Source organism: Leptosomus discolor, chromosome 7 (assembly GCF_034619465.1).
Source record: "Leptosomus discolor isolate bLepDis1 chromosome 7, bLepDis1.hap2, whole genome shotgun sequence".
NCBI classification, from domain to species: domain Eukaryota; kingdom Metazoa; phylum Chordata; class Aves; order Leptosomiformes; family Leptosomidae; genus Leptosomus; species Leptosomus discolor.
The window spans coordinates 8,767,005-8,794,204 of record NC_141397.1 but is presented as its reverse complement, the minus strand read 5'-3'; the positions used below and the strand labels follow the sequence as shown (position 1 = coordinate 8,794,204).

General features: G+C 38.5%; 1 protein-coding gene across 2 annotated transcripts; it reads left to right on the top strand.

Annotated features, from left to right (window-relative positions):
* The first annotated feature begins 139 nt into the window (after positions 1 to 139).
* Positions 140 to 21,209, top strand: HYCC1 (hyccin PI4KA lipid kinase complex subunit 1). Of its 2 annotated transcripts, XM_086468061.1 has the most exons (11): positions 140 to 190; positions 1,075 to 1,176; positions 5,078 to 5,257; positions 8,217 to 8,297; positions 8,722 to 8,837; positions 9,176 to 9,271; positions 10,519 to 10,635; positions 11,366 to 11,453; positions 11,978 to 12,137; positions 19,497 to 19,511; positions 20,653 to 21,209. In XM_086468061.1, the coding sequence occupies exons 1-11, from the start codon at positions 140 to 142 to the stop codon at positions 21,207 to 21,209; spliced, it is 1,563 nt and encodes a 520-aa protein (XP_086324187.1). The 2 variants fall into 2 exon arrangements, with proteins under 2 accessions (XP_086324187.1, XP_009952319.1); XM_009954017.2 differs by lacking the exon at positions 19,497 to 19,511.
* The last annotated feature ends 5,991 nt before the right edge of the window (positions 21,210 to 27,200 follow it).

Sequence of the window (27,200 nt, the reverse complement as noted above, 5' to 3'; positions counted from 1 at the left end):
AGTAAAAGCATGATAAGATTCTTTAAATATTCACGGGGACTTAATTTTCATCATGTGTTTAATGCAGTGACTACATAGTTTTCACAAACTGTGTTTGCTTACTCTTTCAGGCTGAAGGTTTTGAAACGGATGTTGGAAGATGTTAGCTGTGGATACTGGGGTTGTGGAGGAGTGGTTATCAGAGTTCAAGGTAATATACTCTCAGGTATTTAGCCAGTAGTGTTTGAACCAGTGCCGGAGCAGCATACGAAAGCGCTTGTTTGCGGTAGAAAATGAAGACAAATAACCTTGGATTTTGCTGAAGTAATGTGATATATGCAAATATCTGCTTGAAAGGATTTTTTTCCTTGTCCTCTTTGGGATTACATACTTCCTGATACAGAGTAGTGAAAATGTATATCACAGATATACGGGTCTTGTTGCTTTGAGTATGGACTAGACTTAACTATAGGTTTTGTTCCTGGTCTGCTTAGATACACTAGGAATGTGTTTTCCCGTCAGTATAATGGAATATGATTCGAAGAACTGCAGATAAGTAGTACTGTAAGAGCTATAAATAGTAAGTTTAAATGTACAGCTTCCAAAGGGTTGTTAAAAAGCTTAGATTTTTACCCTCCTAAGTACTGACAGAAAATCTGTTTAATGTTAGAGAAGAGCTGTTCATGTCAACTGGAATTTGTCTTCTTTAAGACTACTACTATATCCTGTGCTAATATTCACTGGCTGTGTACAGTCAGTCTTGAGGAAACTGCTTGGATCTGTAAACTGCTACATCTCACAGTGAGATTTCACTGGAATTGCACCTGTGAAACTTTTTTTATCTATTTCTCGTCCACTAGCATTACATTCTGTATGAAACTGTCTTCAGAATGATAAAATGCATTGTGTCTTCTGGCAGTTTTGTTGTCCTGAAAACATGGTGATTTCAGCAGTAAGAATTTCTTTGTGAAACAAGTTTTAGTTTATAGTAAACTCTGATAAATAGTACCTTGTAATGGAAAATTGTTGTTGAAATTACTTACATTTTAATGGTAAAAATTGCCTTTTCAAGTATTTATAATATTTTCATTTCAGACGCTGCCGGAAGCATCCATATCCAGCTATGCTACAAACCTGAAAGACAAGAGTGCTTTGATTTCATCTCTTTACAAAGTAATTCAGGAGCCACAGAGTGAAGTGAGTATATTGGATCACTCACACAAAATGTCTGACATAGCAGCAGCAGCAGCAGCAGAATAAAATAAGACCTTACGTGCTAGTTTGGAACCGTTCCAAAGTTTGTGGTGGTGCCAGTAGCGGTCAGAGGACAAAATGCTTTCAGTATATACATTTTTAGAGAGAATGCTGATAAACTCCCAACAAAGAAATATAATTTTTCTTTGCTGCTCAGAAAGGCATTCTGAGTCATTCCAACTACTGAGTCAAGCCTGTCTGGTCTTCAGAATGCATATCAAAATGTAAATTAATCTGATGAGTCTCCCTGTTAATAGAAAAGTTGATACTTTCATGTGTTCTTTGGTTTCTTACTACTTCTGGCTATCACTAAGTTTTTCAGGGACCTTAGTAGCAGGGTGGTCAAGGCCTTGCAAATTCTGCTTGAAAAGGTGTTGGGATAATTCTGGGGGCAAGACATTGAGAATTTTGCTGTTAGTGAGGCTTTGAATTGAAATGAAAAGCTGGTGCTGACACTGAGTGTTGTGCTGCCTTGGGAGGGCAGTCCTGAAGTCTTTATTTGGATTGTTCTCCGAGTACCTGTCACTTTGTGGAAAGGGCTGCTTGGAGCTTTCCACATTGTGAAAATACTTATAAACTAGGAGTTATAAAGAAAAGTAATTTCTTTCAACTGTTAATTGAGATCTGTTAGCTGCATTGTGTAATGGCACAGTGTAGGATATGTGCTGTCCTCATCTAACGTGTGTAATGCAAAGGGGAAGGATTAATGTGTGAACACTACAAATACTGCTGAGATTAAAAACAGACAGCCCCATCTGTATACCGTTGAATATATGTACTTCTAATATAAGAATCATCTGTACCTTCAAATTATGATTAATCTTGTTCTGGGGGATGGATGTGTTCATTTTTTAAGCATTTGAAAAGTAAACATGTGTATTTGCATCTGTGACTGGGTTTTCCTGCTGTTTCATGTTTGCTTTTCATATGAGTTGTTTTGGTTTACTTTTCCAAAAATGTAACAATCGATTTGTGAGATAAATGAACTACTTGTTTGCTATAGCAAAGAAATATCCATTTCATAGTAGCTTTGTTAGTGAGGACTTTGTTCATTACTTTCGAGGTTCCTGGGCCACTGATAGGTGAAAAATGTGATTCAATACAAGGAGAGTCTTCAGAAAATTTGAAGGACTTTTAACTCAAGAGTCCAACAGTGGGGAAAAAAAAAAAAAAAATCTGAGGTTTGTTTCTTCACAAATTCAAGATTTTTTGCTTTCTACCTAAACCACTGTTGCTGTCCTTTTAGATAGCAGCCCAGCAGGCATTTGTGTTATAAAATAGTGTTTGGAGTGTCTGACACATTTGGAGGCAGCTTAAAAGGAAGAGGGATGAAATTGCTTGGACATTCTTCTGTTCCAGCATTAAAAATTGTTTCAGTCTAAATACTGTTTAGAACTGTTTCAGTGTAAAACAATATCTTGAAACAGCAACAATCATTAGTGTGTTTTGTTATGAGCTTGTAGCATGTGGTGGCATTTTGAGGAAGAAAACCTGGTTTTGTACTGATTAAGCATTTTAAATGTGCTGATATGAAGCTGGCTCAACGGAGATAACGATGTGAACATGGATACCTGTCATAGCTATTTTTGTGCCTTTTAAAGTTCGAGCACGTTATTCTGAACTGATAACTGCATTAAAGGCAGCGTGCAAATTGTGTGAAATATGTAAGCTGAAGATGGAAAGCACTTGTGCTGGTGGAGGTTTCTAGAAGGGTCTTTGATATTCTGTTCTTACACTGACCGCTAGTTTAGCTGGGCATGATTTTTTTTTTGCCTTTGCTGTAGATTTTTTTCACAGATGATTTTTCCAAAGAGAAGTTACACCTGTAAGAAGCTAAAAGTTCTTTTTTTTTTTTTTTTTTTTTTTTTTAATGGATCAGGCTCTCTCAAATTATTTCTTAAAAAGAGCCAAAACCTGCTGAGATCCTTTGGTTTCAGAAGTAATTTTGGGAGGTAAGAAACGTTGACTCAACTTTCTTTGTATTCAGGAGGAAAAACTTAGGAAAGATTTTCTTGTTTTTCTAGCATGCTCTTCTGGTGGTGTTGCCTCTTTTGCTGCAATAAAGGGAGGAAAATAATAGAAGAAAGGGTTTCTTGCCTTTTTGAAAGCTTGCTCCATTGGAAAACTGAAGGTGTGACCTAGACAAATAGCAGAACAACTGAGTGTCGTAATTTGAATAAAAGGGAAAACATGATCTGCATGTTGCTAGCAGTAAAGTACATGCCTATATTCCGGTTTTTAAGGTTTTTCAAAAATGTGTTGAGTAATACTTTGCTTTCTCAACTAAAGTGCAGTGGCAATTCTAATGATTATGGTATCTTTTCTCAGTGCAATTGCTAAAATATTCTAAAATGCATGTCTGGTTTGGACTCCCATCATTTTCAGGTTGAAGCTTTTGGGGGATTTTGTGCAGGAATACATTTCAGTGAAGGTCTATTACTAACCTAAACATTCCTGATTCTGAAGTGAATTCAAGGTCTATTTCTGTGAGTCAAGTAGATGAACTGTTAAGACCCTAAATCTTGGAAGTAAGAAACAAGGTACTAAAACTAGTCCTTTAGGTATGTTATGTTTGAATCCTGTCTTTCTGGGATTTGCAATTGGAGAATGTCACATTTTATGTAATGCTTTTTTATATATACTAGCTGGAGCTGATAAAACGAATTCTAAATAGCTAGAATCTCAAATTTAATTTTGTGAAGCTGTATATAGCTGATATAAATGCATCTACTGCCTATATTCTTTTTCAGGGAGTAGTTTCTTAGATGATAAGGTCCTACGATTTGTTGCTACTCGCAGATAAATGACTTAGAAGATTTAATTAAAAATCCCGTTTTTCCTTTCCCTACTCCACTTTTTTTTTTTTAAAGAAGAAATCCTTTCACAGTTCCAAACCCTTATGAATGGTTTGCTGAGTTTGCTGCCTTAAAAGTATTTTTGAGTATGTGCTTTTGAGTTTTTGCTTTGAGAGTTCAGTGTCCAGTTCAGCTGGCTTCAAAAGTGCCTACTGGTTTTGACAGTATTTTCTACTTGGGTTAGGAAATCTCCTGTCTCGGTGACAAAATAAAAATGTAACTTCCATACATTGACACGTGGTGGTTAATGCTATGTTTTGTCCTCTAGCAGAGGTAGGTGGTAATACAAGAATGTACATTAAATCCAGAAACATAGTGCAAGCTTATTGCTTGATTGTTTTTAAGTCTCTTTTAAACTTGTTCTAGCTCAATCTATTACTTCCATTTATATCAGCTTAACAAATTTGGTTGTATAATTACTCTTGAGGCTTCCCATTTCTGCCTCAAACCTATAAATACATTGAAATTTCTAGAAGATTTTAATGAGAGTGGAAAAGTGAACTAATTCTACTGTGTACTAAGTTACTGTAATACTTTGAATTTGAGTGTTATGCAGCTCTTCTTGCTTCATAGGCAAAAACTTCTAGCAATTGGTGTGTATGCTGTTGGAGCTCTAGAATAGCAAGACCTTTTGTTCAGGTACTTTTCCTGTATATTAGAGGTATTGAGGTCATGGTATGAGGTGTGGTGATAATAAGTATCCTCTATTTATGCCTTTGAGGCTGGAGGAAATGAGCCAAAAATGAGAGAAAGGAGCCACTGGAATTTTTTCTTCACGTGGGCTGGAAGGCTCTACTTTTATCGTCTGAAAGTATGTTATAAGGGATGAAAAGTGTATCAGGTGACTTGGGCAGTTATTTCATCAAGCACTCCCTACTAGCTAAAATGTAATATTTATCAGTTTACAGTTTTGTCCAAAGGATTGATCCACACGAAGTTGCAGTTTCTTGTAAAGTTTTATTCATTCACAATTGTAACTTATGTTTCAGCTTCTGGAGCCGGTTTGCCATCAGCTCTTTGAGTTCTATCGCAGTGGTGAGGAACAATTGCTACGATTTACGCTGCAGTTTCTACCAGAATTGATGTGGTGCTATCTTGCTGTCTCAGCCAGCAGAGATTTGCAGAGCAGTGGATGCATAGAGGCTCTTCTCCTAGGAGTCTATAACTTGGTTTGTATTCACATGTGATTATTCAGACCTAAAAATATTAGTGTGCTTTTAGGGGGTATTACAGGGTATTTTACTGGGGAATAATTAACAATTTTGTTTCAGAATTGAAATGAAGTGATTGAGTATGTCAGTTTTGACTCTTCAGATTGGTGTCCATGTCAGAAATCCACAACGTGAACTTTTATTCTTTTACTTTGGAGAATGTTTTCTCTGCTCTTTTTTGTGGTTCCTGGAAGGTGTTAGTGCACCGATGGCCAAAGAAGCCAAAGGAGTCCTCCTAATTTTTTTGTTACTTAATTCTTGGTATGGTGATTAAACCTGCGTTCTGCTTGAGAGCTTTTAGAGGCACTACTTTTGAAGTGGTTGCCCGTATTTTCTTGGCTATTTTGACTATCTTGACTAGAAAACACAAAAAATTACTTTCAACAAATTCTTAGTACTAAAATACTGAAGAGATTGCTTAGCTTTGAGAAATTAAAGATCTCCTTTCATTTTGCAGTAACCTTGACTTTTTTTTTGTATATGAAAAGATACTGTTACTAAATTACTGCTTTGAAGATCAGAATTATGAAGGAACCCATAACAACACCATATTTTAGTTGTGCATTTAGACTTTCTGTGGCTGTTATAAAAAGCTTAATAGTGTTATGTCCATTGTGATTCTCTGCAGTGTGATTTGCATGTTCTGGATGTTTTAGAAAAGCTTTTTGGGAAGCAAAACAGTGATGAACCTCAAGTCTCATCTTCCCATTCTGAAAATCTGGAGAAGGCAGCTCCCATCCTTCTAAAAATAACCTCAAGTGAAAATATTTTTCACCCAGGAGTCTACTTAAAAAGACCTGGGCCCTTATATTCAACTGCTCTTTAGACAGGAGGTTGGATTAGATGATCTCTAGGGTCCCTTCCAACCTAAGCTCTTCTATGATTTGTATGCTTTCTGTGTGCTTAGTTGTATCTGAGAAGAAAAACATTCCTAGACAGCATTTAGTGTATCTTATGCCTTAAGTCAATTCGCTCCTTTATTTCCATCGTGAGTCATCTAAAATGGTGGATGGATGTGGCTATAATCACTTGTCTTTCTCCAAGAAGAGATTACATTTATAGTTAAGCTTGAAACTAGCCCAGTAACATCATCTCTTAGCTATGAACAGTTTCTTCCTCAGTTGATAACAGCCATCCATTTCCAGCTGCTTGGGGTCATAAGAGTTTTACGGCAAGCTTCTGTAGGAAGCTGTAGATGAACCTGATTTTTGGAAACATTTGTTTTTTTTCCCACTTCTGCTTTAAGACATAATGAATGCTTATGCTAAAGTAATGCCATATTACTGATGCTGACTTCTTCCCCTGTGCTGATGTCACGTGAAATTTGTAACTTAAACAATCAAGATGTGCTCTTCTTCAGTGTACAAAGTTGAAAAGGTAGTAGGTGACCTGCTTAGACACTTATTTTCTCTTTGACCAACTACCTTGTTTTCAAAAGCAAGAGGAAAGATGTAGTCTCATATAAATAGTAATCCTTCTGCAAATATGTATGGTTGTCTCTGGGAACTTGAAGGAGTTATGTTCAACATGCTCAACAGAGTCTTGCAGTTTCTTACTGAAGGAAATTGAAAAATTAAGTATTGTTCAGAATAGTTTTAAATTCACTGTGCTGTCAGTGGCTGAACCTTGAGGTCATGAACTGGTTTGTTCTGCCTTCAGCTTGGAGACATACAGTGGTAGAGCATGCATTTGACATTTTTGGCTTTACTGGCTGTAGGTGTCAGTTTTTTCTAATATGCTTCAGACCTTGAAATGCACTTCTTAAACTTAATTACAATTTTGGTTAGAAAAAAGAGAGTAAAATATTGTTATCTTTAAAGTTTGAATGTAGCCAGTTTCTCTTCCCTTCTCCTCCCATATATTGAGGAAACTTTTCCACATGGATGCAGAAACAATGTTGAAAATTAAGGTATCAGTGGTTTCTGTGTAGAGTGGAGGAGCTGTATGACTTCAGACAGAACAGCTCTGTATGCCTCTTTGATACTTCTCAGTCTTCCTTTACCACTTGAAGTTCTACTTTGAGACATGAGTTTTAATTATGGTGTGAAGTTAGTCCTTCAGCCTTCCAAGGCATGGCTGTTAGGAGACACTGAAGCTTCTCTCTGATCTCTGCCTTTGGATGTATGAAATGTGCTGCTGAAATTTAGGGGAAGAAAAAAAAAAAGTTCTTGTGTGTGTGATGTTGGTCATTGGTCAGGCCTGCTTTGGGACTTCTGGAGTTTATTTGAAGTACTTTAGTGCTCTTCTGTGATACGAATGCACGTTTTTTGGTTGGTGGGTTTTTTTTTCCTTACCCATTAGTCTTCCACTAAATTTTACAGGAGTGAGAAGTCTGCCAACATATGCTATGGTGGTATCTTGCAGGAAAGTAAAGCTCTGCGTTCATGCTTCTTTTAGAGCTGTCTAAGTATGGAATTATCAAACTTGGGCTTTTGCAAATACTATGATGTCTGCTGCTATTAAATCATATGAGGCTGCAGTCATTCCAGATCTGTAATATCTCCAAAACAAATTACTTGTAGAGTCATTACTCGATGTGTAAATAGTTTTCAGAACAGAATTACTGAGCATTAACCTTCACAATTAGCAAATAGGGTATAATTAAGAAAAGGTAACACTGTTTAAACATATTGAGATCTCCAGTTAGTGTTTTTAAGGTGGATTATGTATGCAAATGCATGTGCCCTTTGCTAAGTCATTTGAATAGTTTTCAGAAACAAAGCAAATGCACTGTGATTAGAAAGCAAGCACAGAGATAACTTCTAGGTTGTAGCTTGGATTGTTGTAGTATCCCTATCTGTCCCTGTAATAATTTGTTGGCTTTCTTTGTCCGTTCACCCCGACTCAGCATTTAACATTTTTGAATGTCTGGTTTCTGTAGTACAGTGTAACTAATGGTATCTTCTGTCTTTTTCAGGAGATAGTTGACAAAGAGGGACATAGCAAAGTGCTGAGCTTCACAATTCCGTCTTTGTCCAAACCTTCAGTCTATCATGAAGTAAGTGACATCTGCAGCGTAAAGTTGTTACTGATCGAGAAAGGCAGTACACTTTGGGGGCTTGTTCATTAAGAATTAAAAAAAAAAGTAGTTTTAACATGTTGCATGATGGCATAGGAACGTATTTCTTGGTCTTCTGAGTACTACTAACTGGTCTGTGAGGCCTCTTCAAGTCTGAATAGTCTTAACTATAATATCCATGCACCAGCTATGTCTTTTTTTTTTTTTTTTTTTCTGTTCTGAAGCCATATACATTATCTGGTGTAAAATAACTTCTCAAATCTAGGACAGCTAAGCAGTCAGATAACCTTAAGCCTGTTGAAAATTTATGTACAAATATGGTGATGTTGATCACTGTCTATTTTCACTTGTACTGTAACAAGGCTTTGGGTGGACGTGTTTTAAATGACCCTTTTTCCTTTAGCCTTCCAGCATTGGCTCCATGGCTCTCACTGAAGGAGCTTTATCGCAGCACGGTTTGTCCAGGGTTGTATACAGTGGACCTCATCCTCAGCGGGAGATGTTAACAGCACAGAACAGGTGAAATTGTATAATAGGATTTTGCTTGGGAATCACTAATGAGTCTTAACATCTTATAATTTTTAATATAGTTATAGGCTGAACATGGATAGGTCTGTGCTGTGTTTTGTGGTGGTGTTTTTGTCTTTAAACACGTGTAAGTGTAGATGCAGAAAGACGAGCTGCGCATATTACTAGATGAAGAGGAAAAGTTACAGAACCAAACCACTCAATTGTCAGTTTTATTGAAATGAAGTATCAAGTCTGTTCAAATAACTCTTGCAAATTTCTGTGTGAACTTGTTTTCTTTTCAAAAATAAAATTGGTGATGTAATTCTAATGTTTCTTAAAAATCCCAGGTTTGAAGTGCTGACTTTCCTTCTGCTCTGTTACAATTCTGCCTTAAGCTACATGCCTGCAGTTTCTCTTCAGTCGTTGTGTCAAATTTGTTCAAGGTAATTTCTGTACGTCGGTTACACTTAAATTGGCATTTTCAACTTGAAATGCAATAATTTTAAACGTTTTTTTTAAAAAAAGCTCCAGTTTCCCAAAAGCTGCTTGTAAACTTGACTTTTTTCCTAAGTGTTTACAGCTGCATTATTTGCTCTTAAAGAATCTCTTACATAACTTTTTAGGTTGAGCTCTCAAAATGGGGAAGCAATGGCCTGGCTTATATGCAGTGCTATTAAGTGGAGAAGTCAAATCAAGGGAGCTGTTTGGTTTTCATCAAAGTAGTTGTAGGTGTGTTAACTAAATAAAATCAGAAATGTCTTCTAAAATCTTGGTAAATTTTGCATTGCAAGCTTACTAAATATATTTGGATTGCTGTGCAAGTTGAAACTTTCTTGAAATTGTAGTAGATCTTGAAACTAGAAATACATCCATTCTTACAGGTACTTTGGGTATTTCCAAAATCTGCTGTCACTTCAAAAAAACCCAAAGCAAAACAAACAAAAAAAAAACCAAACCCACCTCAGCTTTAATTACAGTATCTGTTTTTGATCAATTTCTTTATTCAAAAAGGAAGAACTGATAATAAATATGTCTATCGCTAGATTTTTTTTTTGAAAGTGGGCTCTGGGTTAAGGAAAAAATCAGAATGCTCTTATTAACCCAGGAAACCCAAGAGAGACCTAGAAGTCAACTACAGCAACTTTTTACCAGTCGTACTTCCCAGGTTCCTCACACAAACCAAATGTGGAAATGGATGCCTATAAGATTCTCTCCTCTTCAGAGGAGGTGAGAGAGCATGGGAGCACTTGGCAATATTTACAAGTCTTTACAAGATCTTTTTTAGATAATGCTGGTGTAAAATTTAAGGTAGAAAATACTTAGAAGCGAAGGATTGTGGACAGGAGAGTGATGTTGCTTATTCTGCTTGATTATGTTTTGGTTACGTATTTGGGATAAGTAATTTTTTTAAAGCCTCCAGTGGCTTTTACTGGCAGTTTTCTTTCATCTTCCACTGTAGTGGAAGTGTAACTGGAGTGTCTAGGGTCTCTGTTTTGAAGGATTTGAACTCTGCCGGTAGAGGGCATAGCCTTCTTCCACAATGAGAAATAGTCCGCTTCAGCACAGGGTTGTTGATGGATACCTTCCTGTGGGTCTGTTGTAATTAAAATGCACGCTGAACAGCTTTGTAGTGCTCTATACAAAGGTAGTTCTACGTTATTTTGTAATGACAAATGCATGGTTTCTTTAGAATTTGTGTCTGTGGATATCCTCGCCAACAAGTGAGAAAGTACAAAGGAGTCAACAGTAGGATTCCCGTGTCATCTGAATTCATGGTGCAAATGCTAACAGGGATCTATTATGCCTTGTAAGTTGTTGGATTCTTTTATATACATACAAAATAAAGAAATGTCAGCTTAATTTCTACACTCATTTAGGCATGCTACCTTTGAAACATTTTGTTTTCTAGTGGACACATGCTCTGTCTAGCAATAGGGTCCTCAGGAAGAGAACACAGTTCTCCAACTAGTTGGCTGAAGTTACGTATGTCATACTGGGGAAAGAGGGCTAGAACAGCACTTAATAGGTATAACTGCTGATGTGAAAAAAACCTTTTCCAACTGTTTGTTGTCTGCATTTTTGCATGCTAAGTTTTGACATCAGTCTAGTTAAGGAAAAAAGATTTTACCATTTTTTTCTCTGAAATGCTGAGGTCATCGATGCTTTGATAGTCATGTTAATGTGTGAGGTTCTCTTATTAACTGAAATAATTAGAGACTAGTAACACAGGAATACTCAAAAGCTAGAGTAATATTAAACCAGTCCTGTCTGAATTTTGGAATATTTCATGACTAGCTGATCAATAACTAATTATGTCATTTTAAAACTGCTTAGGGTGACCAGTGAAAATAAAACTTTGTCTCCTTAGACTCTACTTCAGAAAAGGTTCTCTAAATAGCAGGCTTACCGCTAGTGAACACAAGTATTTAAACTCCTCTAAACTGAGCTCGCAAGGAACACTAAATCTGTGAAGGTTATGTGACCAAGAAAGTTCATCTGTTGATATAGGTGCTTATTATTTGTATTTACCTTTGTAGTTATAATGGAGAATGGGATCTGGCTCGAAAAGCTATGGATGACATTTTGTATAGAGCACAGCTGGAACTGTATCCAGAACCTCTGCTGGTAGGTATTGCATTTCAACATTTTTTGGAGTAGAATTTTTAGTCTGGGAGCATGCATGAGTGAGCATGCATGACACAACATCACACCAGGAACCTAAATCCCATGAGGTCTATATGGCTGTGCTTGTGTGAATAGCTAGATCTATAAGTATTAGACATGCACACACATATGCACAGGTATTTTTCAGTGTACTTACTTATTTTGTCATCTTCCCTAGTGAACAAGCTATTTTCAGTGGAACAGTTCTAGGTCTTGAAAGCTTAGATGGTAGTGCAGAATCACTCTGAAGTAATAGCCACAGCTTTAAACTTGGAAACTTTGTTTTAGAAAGTGGCAAGTAGCAGTTCTGAGAGGTAATTGTAACCAGCATTCTCTATAACCTGTGCAAAAAGCTAGTGTGCTTTTGACCTTAAACTGGAATTGTACACAGTGTTCTTACTTGAACTAATAAGAATCCCCTGACAGAATCCTTCTAAAATTTGGATCTTCATGTGAGGAACTTAACTGCATCTTTTCTGTTCTAGGTTGCTAATGCAATAAAAGCTTCACTGCCTCAGGGTGCCATGAAATCTAGTAAAGAAGGTACAAAATGCATTCAGGTTGAAATTACACCTACTTCATCCAGAATATCAAGAAATGCTGTGACTAGCATGTCTATCCGAGGGCATAGGTGGAAAAGGCATGGTAAGAAACACGTTTTGCAGTGAACTTGCAACTTTTTACACGTGTTTAAAATAACGTTGAGAATTTTGTTATTGCACATCTTCATTGTGAGTAAGCAAGCAGCAGTTTGGACGTTTTTATTTTCTTGACTGGTGAATGAGAATCTTAATGCAGTTCAGTTAAAGTATATTCTTTATTTCCTTACTCATAGAATGGTTTGGGTTGGAAGGGACCTTAAAAGTCATCTAGTTCCAACACCCTGCCACAGGCAGGGACACCTTCCACCAGACCAGGTTGCTCCCAGCCCCATCCAGCCTGGCTTTGAACACTGCCAGGGAGGGGGCAGCCACAGCTTCTCTGGGCAGCCTGTGCCAGTGTCTCACCACCCTCACAGTAAAGAACTTCTTGCATACATCTAATCTAAATCTACCCCTTTTCAGTTTTAAGCTGTTATTCCTTGTCCTGCTACTACATGCTCTTGTAAAAAGTCCCTCTTCAGCCTTCTTGTACCTCTTTAGGTACTGGACGGCCGCTATAAGCTCTCCCCAGAGCCTTCTCTTCTCCAGGCTGAACAACCACAACTCTCTCAGCCTGTTGAGAGAGTTAAAAAAAAAAGAAAGAAACCAAAACCAACCCACCAAAAAACCCTACAACAACAAACAAAAAAACCCACCCCAACAAAAAAAAAAAAACCAACCCAAAATACCCACAAAACCACCACCACCAAAAAAAACCCCGCCACACAAACCCCCTTTTGGTTAAAGGGAACTGTACAAAGTTACTGATTCTCTAAAGAGGCCAATGTTCCTGTTTTCTTCTGAGAAGTACTTTATAGTACCTGAAGCAAAGCAAATATTTAATGACCTTACCACAGAACCTCATCTGTCTTAAATTACTTAAATAGAAATTGGATTTAAGGGTAGAGGGGGAAATTACTATGTTTTGGAGTTGTGGTTTAACTCCAGTGGGCATCTAAGCAGCATACAGCTGCTTACTCATTCCCCTGCAGTGGGGTGGGGGACAGAATCGAAAGAGTAAAAGTGAGAAAACTTGTCAGTTGAGGTAAAGACAGTTTAAGTAAAGCAAAAGCTGTGCACACAAGCAAAGCAAAACAGGGAATTCATTCACCCCTTCCCATCGGCAGGCAGGTGTTCAGCCGTGTCCAGGAGAGCAGGGCTTCATCACATGTAACGGTCATTGGGAAGACAAGTGCCATCACTCCAAACATCCCCCCTTCCTCCTTCTTCCCCTGGCTTTTATTGCGGAGCCCAACATCCCTTTGGTCAGCTGATGTCAGCTACCCCAGCTGTGTCCCCTCCCAGCCCCCAGGGTAGTCACTGGTGGGGTGGTGTAAGAAGCAGAAAAGGCCTTGATGCTGTGTAAGCACTGCTCAGCAGTAAGAAAGGCATCCCTGTGTTATCAACAGTTTTCAGCACACATCCAAAGCATAGCCCCACACTAGCTACTATGAAGAAAATCAAATCTCTCCCAGCCAAAACCAGCGCAGTTGGGCAAACCATACAAAGGCTTCCACAAAGCAGAACACAGGTCTGGGCTGAGAAGTAGAAAAAATGGTGCTGAATGTACTGCAAAAGCAGAAACGTTATATTCCGCTTCTGTCATCTTCAGATGAGGGAAGAGCCACCGGATCAGTGATCAAAATTGGCAATGGCTTGTTCTGCTGGGCTTGTAATTCTGAAGATAGGCTAAGCGAGTGAGTGTAGATAAGAATGCTATTTTAATAGGTTTAATAAAGATTTTGAAGTAGTGTCGTAAAAATTTCTGTATGAGCTTTCGTAGTATATGGACAGTTCAGTTAGAAAAATATTGCCCAGTTACTCGTCATAAAGGACTGAGAAGTAATTCGGGTAAGTGTGGAGAAAAATATTTATAAATGTGCTGGTAGAAGACTCTAAAATAACGATAGGGCTTTCTGAGCAGTAATGGTGCACATTGGTGGTAGCAGTACCAACAGGAAGCTGCCAGAGGGGGTGAGGGGCAAAGAAAGGTAAAATAAGCAAACTTTTTTTCAGTTGATTAAAAACTGCTTAAAATTGTTTGACAAATCTGAACAAAACATTAATGTCTTTAACTTGAGTGAGGTCCAGTAGCAAGTCATTACTGAAATCTCAAGACTGCTAAGGACTATTTTAGTCTTTATTATTTATTTTCCTTTCTTCAGGCTTATAGTTGTTAGGTGGGGATTATTGACCAGGTGCAAGAAAACTATGATAGCTCAGCTTTTAGAGGGACAAATGCTCTCTGAAGCTTGGCAATGTTGTCAGCTATTATTTTTGGGTGGTTCTGAGGCTTGTTCAAATGAGGTGATGGAGGGGAACAGAAATTAGGGATACTGAGTGCTAGTTCATTCAGAGGAATTGAAAGTGTACTAAAATAATTCAGAGGAATTGAAAGTGTGTTAAAAAGAACGTTTCCTTTGTCTTTGCGTTACAGAAAAAAATGAAGTAAAAACTATAGAATCAGTATTGGAAACATCCTTATAAGAATGCAAATTTTTCAGCAAATACAGAAATCTAGATGTTTTTACAATTATTGCCTTCTTGCAGGGGATGATGCTTGGTGAAGTCCAGGGAAAAATGGGTGGGGCAAGTGTGCCCTGCAGCAGATACCAGCAAGGCGAAAGGGAGATGAGAATATTAGTCAGACTCCTAGAAGTGGGGTGGAATGCTGCGTTTTATGGGAGTCTCATAAAGCAGGACAAGTTGAGAGAAACGGTGATGGTCTAGTTAGTATGACCCAAGTGAGGAGTTGTCGGTGTTTAGGGTGGAGGGTTGAAAGATTAATGATTTTTATAAAAAAAAGCTCTTGTCACCATTTTGTTTGGGTTATTGGGAAAATTTTGGATTTGCCGCGATGGTACAGGATTTAATAAAGAGGGGAAAAAATAATTTGGTGGAGAACTTGTATAGCAGGTTGTGGGAGTATTTGTAAATTTGAAGGCTATGTAAACATTAGGCTAGTTTAAAGGCCAAAACTGAGTCTATGTTATCTTTGACTAACTGACAGTCCAGTTGTTCTATTTTAAATGGCAAATGTTCCATGCATATACCACTTCAGCTAATCACCTCAAAATCTTTGTTATAAAATACTAACAAAATTGTTGTTTGTGACTTGAAAAGCCTTTTTAAAGTCAGAGTGGATGGTCTCCTGATTTCAAAATTCCTGATAACGTAATTCAGTGTCCCACGGTTCCTGATGGAAAGAGGTATAGAATAGATCTTCAGGGTCAGCATACAGAAAGAATAACGAGGCTTGGGCTTACAGATGCTTGTTTGATTTAAAATAAATACTGGAATTGGTAGAAATCAGATGACAAACGCTGTACTTCCTGGCCATTATTCTGTCCCACGGTGTAAGGGGGGAAAAACAAGTATGTGTAGGGGTTTTAATTTTGTGCTTCAGCAGAGTAAAAGATTTGTACAAATGTATTGGGAAGCTAGAGGAGACAGCTGAGGTGTACACTGATCTTATACATTACATGGACCAGAAGACCTGGTGAAGCAAAGTATCCCTTGGGGAAGCAGAAGCAGCAATTTGCAATCACTAGCTATTTGTGTAAAATAAATAAAATAGAAGAACTACAGTCAAACACATTTCAGTTGAGAAGTATGGGCTTTTTTATCTCTTAAATTAAGTTTACTGTAAAAGTTTTTCAGACGGTAGATCTTGCTAGCCTTTGCTAGAACTCCAGATTGAAGTCAGCTTTCAAAAAAGATCAGCTTAACTTTTAATCTTGGGATAATCAACCCTGTAACTCGTTCATTAGACCTGTTACTTAGAGGGACTCCTTTTAAAAATCGAATTAGTATTGCGAATTTGGACTTCTCAGGTAGGTGCTTTAGAGATATTAAAGGTGAAGGTTGTTTGCAAAATGGATCCGGCTAATTACAAATGGATAGTATTTATAGAGTCAGTTGATACTAGCCACCATTTATCAACAAATTATTTAGTGCTATTGAATTGGATTGCCTGTAAATCATAAAGCTTGAAAAAGAGGAGCATTAGCTCTTCTGTCTAGCATTAGTTTTTTTTCTAGTGATCATGTTTTAAAAAGAAGACTTGAGTGGCATCTTCATTTCCATTCACAAATAGAGGAAAACCAGAAAAATGATACAGTGTGTAAGGCACATAAACACCTAAATGAACAGTTATTTTTGGAAGCTAGGGAAAAAAACCCAAAGAAAGCCCTAGCAACACTTCCCTTACTAATGTAAAATCTGTCAAATTGCTCAGGAAAAACTCCTGTGTATAAGAGAAATACTCTGATGTAACAGCCTAAGTAAGAAGAGCTGAGCAGATGTAAGATACATAACACAAAACCAGAGGCTTTAACTAGAGAAGAAGGACACGTTACTTCTTTTCCACATTGCAGAAATTTGCTTTCACGTAGTACAGAAGGTTTAGAAAAATTAGCCTTTGAATGTCTGTGGAGAGAATTTTCTTTCTTGTTTTGAAACGGTATTAACTCCTGAAATAGTTACGACTTTAAGGAATCTGGAGTGAATGTTAATTTGGGGTATAAGCTTGATGCTTTTGTGAGTAATTCAAAATGCTAACATTGTTGGGCAGGAAATGCAGCTTGAGCTTGTGGTGGTTAAAATTGAAATATAATCCAAATAGGCAGTTTGCCTGTGCAATCTGAGGTAAATGATGTACACAGCCATAATAATAAGGTAGGCAATGATTGAAATACCTTTTGAATTAGTTCTTAGCAGCTAGTAGTTATGAAATGCGTTTATTGAGGTTGGTTGTACTACTCAAAGCATTCAGAAATGTGACTCCAAACGCATCTTCCTTGAACTGCTATGGAATATTTATATTAACTTTCAAACTGATGTAATTATTCAGTTTTCCTTCTATGCTATCTAGCAGCGTCCTTTGTTTTCTCTTTTGCTACAGTGCCTTGTGCACTGGATATTAATATCTCTTTCTTAAATGATAGACTGCCAGTGTTGTCCAGCTTGTAGCAGTATCATCTTCAAAACCAAGCACTATGAAGCTGAAAGTTTGGTTTAGGTCTTCTTAAAAGTTTTAAACTAAGGAGGGGATGCTACTATGAAGGACATGAATTGCGTAGTCTTATCGCTGCCACGAGACTGTAGATGCTATCGTAGACAGTGTTAACAGGAGATGAGATACACAGTATACCTTTTTTTCATTAATTTCCTCCTGTAGCTCAATGTTAAACTCAGAGAAAGGTATATTCCTTTTCGTTAGTAGGACTTAACTAAAAGATTAGACATAATTATGCTGGGCAAACCTCTTAATTTTTCAGGATTTTTTCCCCAGTTCATTGTGGTAATGGTTATGCAGGTGTGGGAGTGCAGCAATGATGGGCAAAGTGCTGATACCGCAGTAGGATGTTCCATTTAGAAGTGCACACTGATAACTCAGTATTACTGTTATACAAAATCTGTAACAAAAAAAATTCTTCCTCTGTTCCTCTCTCTGCTGTGCACTCTGAGTCTCCTTTCTTTGGAGCTGGATGCTGTTAATTAGCACTTTCCTGCCTTGGTGGGGACGGGACTGACAGTAAGCTCGAGTGTCCTGGCTCTAAATGACATTTGTGCATACGGAGATCAGTGGATCCTGGGAAGGAGTCCTGCTGAAATAAGGTGTGTGTAGCTGCACTGACAGGGTAGCAGGGGGTTTTAGATGGCCATAGGAGAGGCACAAGTATCAACCTAGTAAAATTAGACCTTTGAGGCCAGAGCAGCTCAGTTGTCAGGTCTGAAAGAGCTGTGTTGTGAATAAAACACACAGGGATTCAGTTGGGCTTTATTCCGAGCCGTGCTTTTAGTGCATTAGTCTTGTCAAGTTCATGGCCGTAGTGTTTGCACATAGTACGCATATATAACACATACAGAATATGTAACTGTGCAGCATATAGTGCAGTTCTTGCTCTTCTTCACTTCTATTTCCATGGTATACCTCTTCATGGAGGGTGTGCCATGACTATCCATAACTGATGGCTTCTCTTTTTTTCTTCTCCGGGTCATGTCAATGCAGTTTTGTGCTTGTAGAGCTACTGCTGATAAAGCAGTTTTGAACAGTTTTAAGATGACTTCAGGTACTAGGAGTACTTCAAACACTGTGGAGCTGGCAGGTTGCTAGGATCGTTAACTTGTTGCTCACATATACTTGGAACTTCCGTAACGTTTCAACTCCCATTTTTTATTTTCGTTTTTTTCCTCTCGAGTTCATCCTTCTCAAATCTGTCTTCATCTCATGTTGACAGGCGTCTTTTGAGTTGGGATTTGTTTTACCAGAACCATATAGGAACTATTACGTTCTTATCACTAATCGTTATTAAATCTCTTGTGCTTACACATAACCATGATTCTCACATTTTGAGTAGCAGTGGAGTTTTCTGTTTGCTTGGGGAATGTTGGCTATGTCTGCAGGAGTCTTTGTCTTAAAATAATTTTTGGCCAGGCTGAGCACTTGTATCTCTGCTGTTGACTTACCCAGATGAAAAGAAGTAATCTTAGAACCAAGCTGCATTGGTTTTTGCCTTAATTTCTTTTTTGTTTGTTTGTTTTCCGTGCTGCAGAAAGTTGTGGTGCTTTCCCTCCCCCCAGCTTAATCCCCGTTTTCTCAAATGTACTTAGTGACTGACTTGTGTGACACAGATAAGTGTATTGCAAACTAATTTAGTTTTAAGCTTATATAAGAAGCTTTAAAAGGCTGAGGCGATCAACATTTATGTTTTATTGTTAGTATGTGGCAAAAACTGCAGTAAAACTTCATAGGTTTTATCTGAATAAGTTCATTTTAGTAACTAGAGAATTTTCCTAATTGTAAATATCTTTCTGGTGGAGAACAGTTTTTGAAATGAAGAAAGAAAATGGAAGTCAAAGTATGCTTGAGCTGGCTTCGTTGTTTCAGTATTAGTTTTCAGGCTGACCAGTGTGCAGAATCATAAAGCTCTACGTGTAGAATTTCTAGTCTTACACAATAACAGGTGAAGTCGATATGCCATTTCATTGTAAAAATAAGTTTCATTTTAGCATGGCAATACAGAGAACATAGTCCTAAAGTGAATTACAGAGTTCTCTGATTTCTGATAATCTCTGAATGTTTGTTTCATGGTACTTAGAAATTTCAATTTTTGAAGATCAAGCACGGGGCTTGCCAGTGTGTGGGTGCAGGCCAATAATTGGAAGACTGAAGCCTGCAATTTAGAAATAAAGCAAAATTCCATACTCGCTAATATTGCTAATTAACAAGAGGTTAATATGTGAATATCTGCTTCAATTTATAATGCTTTAGTCGTCTGTATCTATTGGCTTTTGTTTCATGTTTTGTTTCAGACATCTTTTGTGTTTTTTTTTTTTTCTTATCCATCTTTAATTCTAGAACAACCAGAGAATGGTAATGATGCTACTGAATTGGGCAACTTTATCATACCTGAGATTAGTGTCACAAGTGTGGCTGGAGAGAGGACCGGGAATGGGGAAAAGTGCAGAGCACTAGCAGAGAATGATGTTCAGCATTTACAGGGAGTACAGGAAACAGCTACAGATCCTAGAACTGACAGCAAAGGCATGCCAGAAATCAGGAGGCAAAAATCTGTAAGAAAAATGATGGAGGATGGAATAAACTCATCTGGCAGAGTGCAGTTTTAGCAGAGCACTTGTAGCTGCACTCTAAGGTACCACTGTTGATTGAAAGGGTCACTGCTGCATGTTTGGAGAATTGAAGTATGCAGTTAATATATTTGCATGTGTAATAACACAAATGCATGTATTGCACACAGCTTTGTCTGTGCCACAATGATGGCATACTTACAAGTAGATTTATTTAATCTGGAGAAAAGACACTGTGAGACTCGACATACCTTTGAGTTTATTAAACACATTTATTTGGTTTACAAAATCCAGTCATCAATAGTATGAAGAGTCCATCAAAATGGATGTGAGAAGTATCTTGCTGTGTACCTCAGATTTCCCACATTCCACCTTTCATGGTATACTGGAGATCTCACGTTGTGCTTGAGTTTCCAACTCATACCACCAGACCTATGATGCAGAAGTTGACCTTTCAGTCCTAAAGCATTCTGGGGTTGCTGATGTGCAGGTGCCGTATTGGGTGTCCTGGGGCATTGATCGCATACCTTTACAATTAACAAGCTTCGCAAAATCATGTATTGGAGCACTGGCTCAAAATAAGATTTACACTTTTTTTTTCTGTTCTGTGTGATATCTTCCAATCTATAAATTTCTAATCTGCATGAATTAACAAGACTGCCTTTTTTTTTTTTTTTCAAAATCACTACAAAATGAGATTGTGGGCATGCTTTTTGATCTAGTTAATGCAGCATCATTTGTTGTAACTTGATATCCTAATGAACCTTAATTGCAAAATGTAATGAGTAGGTAAGTGTTTTGTTTTCTTTCTCTGTTCTGTTGCTGTATGGCTTCATGCTTGTAAATACCAAAATCTAGCAATACATAAAATCAATAAATGTGAGAAAGTCAATTGCTAATTCTTTATTTCTTTTTCTACCGTGCAGGTAATAATGATTTAGCAATTCAAGAAGAACTGGTAGAAGTATCTGAAACCGATGAAGGGTTTTACTCTAGGGCTACTTCTAGTACCAGTCAGTCTGCCCTATCTAACAGCAGCAACACGAGCAGTAAGAACCTTTTAGGGAAGAGCCAACGAAGATCTGGAGGAAGCAAAGCTGGAGGAAAAGAAAAAGAAGGAGAAACCTGCAGAGAACACTTGTCACGAAAACAAACTCAGAGAGCCATGAGTGAGAATCTAGAGCTTGTGTCTCTGAAAAGACTGACACTGACAACTAGCCAGTCCCTGCCTAAACCTGGCAGCCATAGCCTGGCCAGAACGACCACTACTGTGTTCAGTAAATCCTTTGAACAGGTCAGTGGTGTCACAGTTCCAAATAATCGTGGTGGTGTATCTGGTACAGAGGCAAACAGGTTTTCAGCTTGCAGCCTTCAGGAGGAAAAACTGATATATGGAACAGAAAGAACAGATCTTCCGATTTTAAGCAAACAACCTAATCAGCAGCGACCTCCTAGTATCAGCATAACTTTGTCAACAGACTGATATTAAATAGGCAGGCATGAAAAATAAAATATTGAGGGTTTATGCTGGTACTGGTATATTGGTACATTGAGCTCCTTCACATGTTAATCATTGCTTTCTTAAACCTCAAGCCCATAAATTCTTGTTTGGCTCACATTTGACAGTAATAGTGAATAAACAGTTGTAATTATTTTGCGTCAACTTCTAATAGCTTGGAAAGTTCCTCTTTGACTTTCTGTATTTATACACCTGATTGCTTACGGCTTCATGTGAAGTTTACACCAGTTTGGTTCAACCGCTGACCAAGGTGTGTGGTTTTACAAATGCACAGTATGGGAACAAGTAGAGCCTCTTCCCCAGATTCTGCTGTTTCATTACCACTGGGCATAGGCAAAACTGCAAGCACTTATTTTATTTAAGAGGAGTCTCGCAGTATGGGCATGAAATTTTGGAACAGCATTGTAGGAACAAACCTCCTTTTATGTTAGCCATGAGAAAGCTGTGCTTACGTGTAAGGTTAAAACTAGAAGCATCAGTTCAGTGTTTGACGTTACGGCAGTTTCTGTAATGGTAGTTAGTACACGTCACGATGTTCATACTTCCTTATGCCTGTGTGAGTCTGAATTGCAGATACATTTTGGGTTTTCTATACGTCTTTGAAACTGGGCCAAAAGTCATACAGCAGCAGTTCTTGTGGATGGGAGTTCTTGTCCGTTGCTGTGGTAGTCACTCTGTAGCCTTACAATTTGTGAGACAGGCTCTTTCTTTCAGATTCTTAGATATCAGGCACAAAGCTACTCATTGAAAAGTCGCTGTCATCAGTATTTTTATTATTTATGGGGAAGGTATGTGCTTGTGTAACGACGCTATGTAGGAAATAAGGTATGAGCCCTTTGCACTGACTCGGGCAAATCAGGAGTGTGAATGTGTTTAGTGTGAGCTTCTCGCTTGAGACTAAGAGAATGCTACCAAAGGTTGTGTACTGTCAGTAACTTGCAAGCACAAAGGGGAATTATAATGTAAATATAATTAGTGCTGTAATTCATAGTCTTCGATAGCTCTTATTTTTCTAGTTTGAAATTCTAAAGCGGCAGCCTGTCCAGGGCTACCTGACCTTTAGCCTTCAGTTAGCGTGTGGCATTTGATGCCAACTTTTATAACATTAAGACTTCAATTAAAAATGAACATTAAAACTACTCATGCAGAAATTTGGAGAAGCAATAGCTGGCAAAACCCCTCCAGTAGCGGTGATTAGCTGATAGAGACATATTATTATGAGTGGAGAAATAGGATGAAGATCTCAGGCATAGTCATTCCCAACTGTCCAGATTTCTGCAGCTAGTGATTCTTTGTTGTAAGGAATCTTGTAACAAAAAACCCACTAAAACTCTGGTAGACTTTCCTGTTTGCCTAGAGATAGGTTTAGGTATCCCTGTTTTACGTAGACTGAAGCACAAGTAACTTTTAAGCAGCTAATGTTATTCAGGTTTATAGCAAATAAAAAGCTGGTTAATTAATGAAAAGAGATGAGGAGACATAGTTGATAGGGACAAGTGAGTTGTATAATTCTACTTCTATGACTGCAGACACTAGATGTGTACAGTTCTTAATATTCACCAAAGTCTGTGGAATAGCTGCATCAGTCCATGGATGTTTGTCTTCACCTGAGAGCCTCCCTTTAAATGGATGTGCCACACTTCCTCGTTCTTCAGTTTGTTGTGTGACACTGTTCTATGCCAGTAGTGCAGTATTTCACCTTTTTACAGTGAAGCGTTTTCTTAATTGTGCGTGAAAACTTGCATTCCTGATGTATAAACTACAAGTTTGTCCTGTTCAGTGTTTAATACTGTGGCCAGTGAAATAAACTGGTTCTTTGAAGTTGTATGTATTTTGTAAACACTTTTTACAGCAGAAAGTTTTGCCTCTTTTTTACAGAGTTTTACTGCAACACACATTAGACAGCACATTTGTTTCACATTGACTAATAAATGTGGCTGCTGGAGAATGCGTAATTACAAGTAACAGAAGGGTTTTAGGCAGCTGATAGCAGACGTTGGTTAGCACACAAACTGAACGTGGAGATCTTCCTTTCCTTGAAATTTATTCTAGATGTTACGAAGAAATAACCTGCCGAACTTAGAGCTGCCTCCTGATCTGCTCTTGCATTTAAGAATACTTTGCAAACACTTTACAGTAGTTTAAATTGAAACATAAACTAGAATAGGTAAATGAAATTGCAATTGACAACTATTTGTTGGGACAGTATTAGTTGTGAGTTAGTATTAAGGGACTAGAATTTTTAAGTAATTCTGCAGGTTTTGCTTTTTTCATTTAGTTCATGATTTTTTGTTATCTCCACCATAGACACTCTTTCAAGCTGGGTGTTGATGTTTGTTATACTGGGAAGATTTAGTCACTTTAGCTATAAATAATTAGAATTTTGAAGGATCTAAAATGCTATAAAATCTAGATGTGTAACGTATTTACAACACTGTTGGCTGCAAGTCAAACAATATTAAAGTAAACTTAGTTTATCCTTTTATTCAGCTAATTATCCGAACTGTTGTGGCTTGAACCCGAGACATAGGTTCATATTAGTGCAACTGGAGTTATGTAAAGGTTCATACCTTTTTAAGAAACTATAAAAGGAACGGGACTTGGTACTAAAGCTGCTGTTCCTAAACACATGTGGCTTCATATAAACACGCATGTATTGGTCTCTGGAGCAACTTGCAGAATGAGCGTGGTTTTTGTGAACTGACATCACACCTTGATACTGATCAAGTCTGAAGAATTTCTTTCCTGATGCAAGTAACAAAACTTTCAGTTGCGCTTCTTTTTCTTAAAAATGGAAAAGAAAAAAAGAGGCAGCATAGAGGAGAGGGAGGGCAGAATTATTTGTTGTCCAAATACCTGTGGTGCAGGACTGGGGGGGTGGGAGGAGAGGGAAGGGGGGAGTAGGGCAGGAAGCAGATATGTTCATTCTTTCACAGTATTTCTAAAATTGTCAAGCGCTTGGGTTTTGAGCATTATCTGATCACTTGAGACTGATGAATGAAAAGGATATGTTAAAGAAGTGCAGGTCTTCTAACAGTGCAAGGAAAGCCTACTAAGACATCCCATGTTGTAGGCTACCCGGGAGTGGGTAGCGCTGATGAATACACTCCAAACATCATGCACTGCTGCAACGTTCTGCAAGAGAAATGTTATGTAGGAGTGAGTCATCTCCCATATTGTAATAAGAGAAGTTGTTTTAATGCTGACATTTATGACTGACCTTACTGTTTTAAATCAAAGGGCGCTGTTTCCAGTGATGGCTTTGAACAGCATCGCTTTCAAAACTGGTGAAGTTGAGAAGAATTATTTTTGTTGTGAGAATCTCTAACATTTGTGCAAAAAGCATGTGGCCTCTAACCGCTGCTGCAGAGCTGCAGTGACTTTTCTGAAGGGAGTGAAATGTCCTTGAATTGCCTTGAATAGGTATTTGACAGGTACAGAAGTATATAGCTGTTTTAGCCACACTTCTCTCTAAGGAGGTCTCTTCTGATTTCTATGAGGATCCTAGAAATTTCAAACTTAATTATTATGTCTGATACCTTTTGTCAGTGTTTGAGGCTTACAGTGCTGTATATAGGTGTGTAATATATTGCCTTTTGTATTTGTATATTTCTACTTCTGAGACTAGATGTGTACACTTCTCAATATTCAGCAAAATCTGTGGAATAGCTGCATCAGTCCGTGGATGTTTGTTTTCACCTGAGAGCCTCCCTTTAAATGGATGTGCCACGCTTTCCCCTACGCTTCAGTTCATTGTGTGACACTGTTCTTAGTAATGCAGTATTTCACCTTTTTTATAGTGTTCTCTTAATTGTACACGAATACTTACAGTCCTAATGTATAAATTACAAGGTTGTCTTGTTTAATAATTTGGGCAGTAAAATAAACTGGGTTTTTTTGAAGTTGTGTGGTTTTGTGAATACTTTGTATGGCAGAAAATTTTGCTGCCTCTTTACAGGCTTTGTTGAAATACACATTAGATAGCAATATACTTGTTCAGTTTTCATTCTGCGCACCCAGAAGTCACAGTAAGGTTGACCACATCACTAAAAGTATGCTGAATACCCGTTTGACAGAGCGTAGGCTCTGCAAGTGCAGCCTTGTCAGGGAAGACACCATGCCGAACCGCTTGGCTGGGAACCCCTGACTGACAGGTGGAAGGTGAGTTCAAGCAGATGAGTTGTAACCTGGTTGATGGCAGAAGTTGATGACTGTCCTGTCAGTAATGTAGCATTGCTTGGGCAACTTGGTGGTTTGGATGCTCTTAGTATAACAGGGGTTTGATACACAGCTGTTATCTGTGATGTGGCTTTACTATTACATCTTCCATCCAGCGATCTTCACTGTATTTGTGACCTGCTGGTGACCCGAGGGCTGTTGGCTGTCTTTGCTGCTAGGACACGCGTGGCTGGCTCACATTCCCCCTTTTCATGAAGACTTTTTCTGCAAAGCTGCCTTTGTTCTGGTGCCTGGGGTGGTTTGTCCCCAGGGGCAGGACTTGGTGTTGGTCTTTAAACCACCTAAGATTCATGTGTTGGCTCAGGTCTGCTGCCTGTTGATGTCCCTGTGATATCCCTTTGGGGTACTGACCTCTCCTCCAGGTTTTGTGTTATCTACAAACATGCTGAGGGTGAGCTCTGTCCCATCACCCACCTTCATTAATGAAGGTGTTAAACTGCCCTGGCCTGGGTATTGACCACTGGTGTACACCAGTAAGGCCAGGTCTCCAGCTGGGCTTTGTGCCTGACCACAGAGGCAATGTTCTGCTCTGAGGCCTGGGGTTCCTGAGGGCTGCTCTTGCTGCTAACACCAGAAGCAGAGGCGGTGGTGAGTACCTCGGCCTTTTCCCTATCTCCTGACAGCAGGTCTTCTGCCCCACTCACCCATGGAGCCCTGTTTTTCCCTAGTCCCTGTTGCTGTTGATACCTCTGCTAAAGCTTGTCTTGTTGCCCTTCCCCTCCCTTGCCAGATTCCACTTCATTTGGGCTTTGGCTTTCGTAACCCCATCCTTACATGCTCGGGTGGTGCATCTGTAATCCCCCTCAGTCCCCTGCTCTTGCTTCCACCTCTTGGACGCTGCTTTTTCATGTCTAAGTTTAGTTGAGAACTTGTTCATGCATCCAGGCCTCCTGTTGCTGCTGCTTGATTTTCTGTGTGTTGGGATGGGCTGTTCTTGAGCCTGGAGGAGGTGGTTCTTGAACTTCCATGAGCTCTCATGGGCCCTCCTCCTCTCTGGGATGGTCTCCCACAGGCATCTACGGAGCAGATTGTCTGCGCGAGGCAAGGTCTGTTCTGTAGGTCCAGGGTTGTGATCCTGCATTTTGTTCATTTCTTTCCTTTCCTTAAAAATGTAGTCTCTGGTGCAATGCTGTAGAGAAACCTGGATGAATGGAAGAGCTGTAGGAGATGGCAGCAGTGGGAGATCTCACTGTGTATTTTTTTCTTTTTTTTTCTTTTTTTTCTTTTTTTTTCCCCAAATGTCAGTCTTTAACCTGTTCTCTTGCGTGGGCAAAGCTCAATTTTCCTTCATGCAAATGAGTGAGAAAGGAAATCTCAGATTCCTAACATTTCACTGGAACAAGGTAAAAGTTTTCCAAAAGCTACAAATTAGATTTGATGCTGTGATTGTCCTGTAAGTGTGTAAGATTTGCTGTTTCAGCTACAGCAGATGAAAGCAGTGCTTAGAACAGGCTCTTACATGGTTTCTGATCAGGATTGTTATTGATTAGTGAAAGACAATGTGAACTTGAGTATCTTCTCTCTTCCCAAAATGTTGTAGGGAGTACAAAAAGTAATGGTACCCCAAAATACAGCCCTTAATGGAGGCTGAAAGTACCTGAGAGCCTGCTGGACGCTTCACAGTGAGAGAGGTGTTTGAAGTTACTACAAGCAATTACAGAAATTGCATTTGTTTCTACAGACTACAGCTAGTTGCCTGTAAAAATTGTAATAATT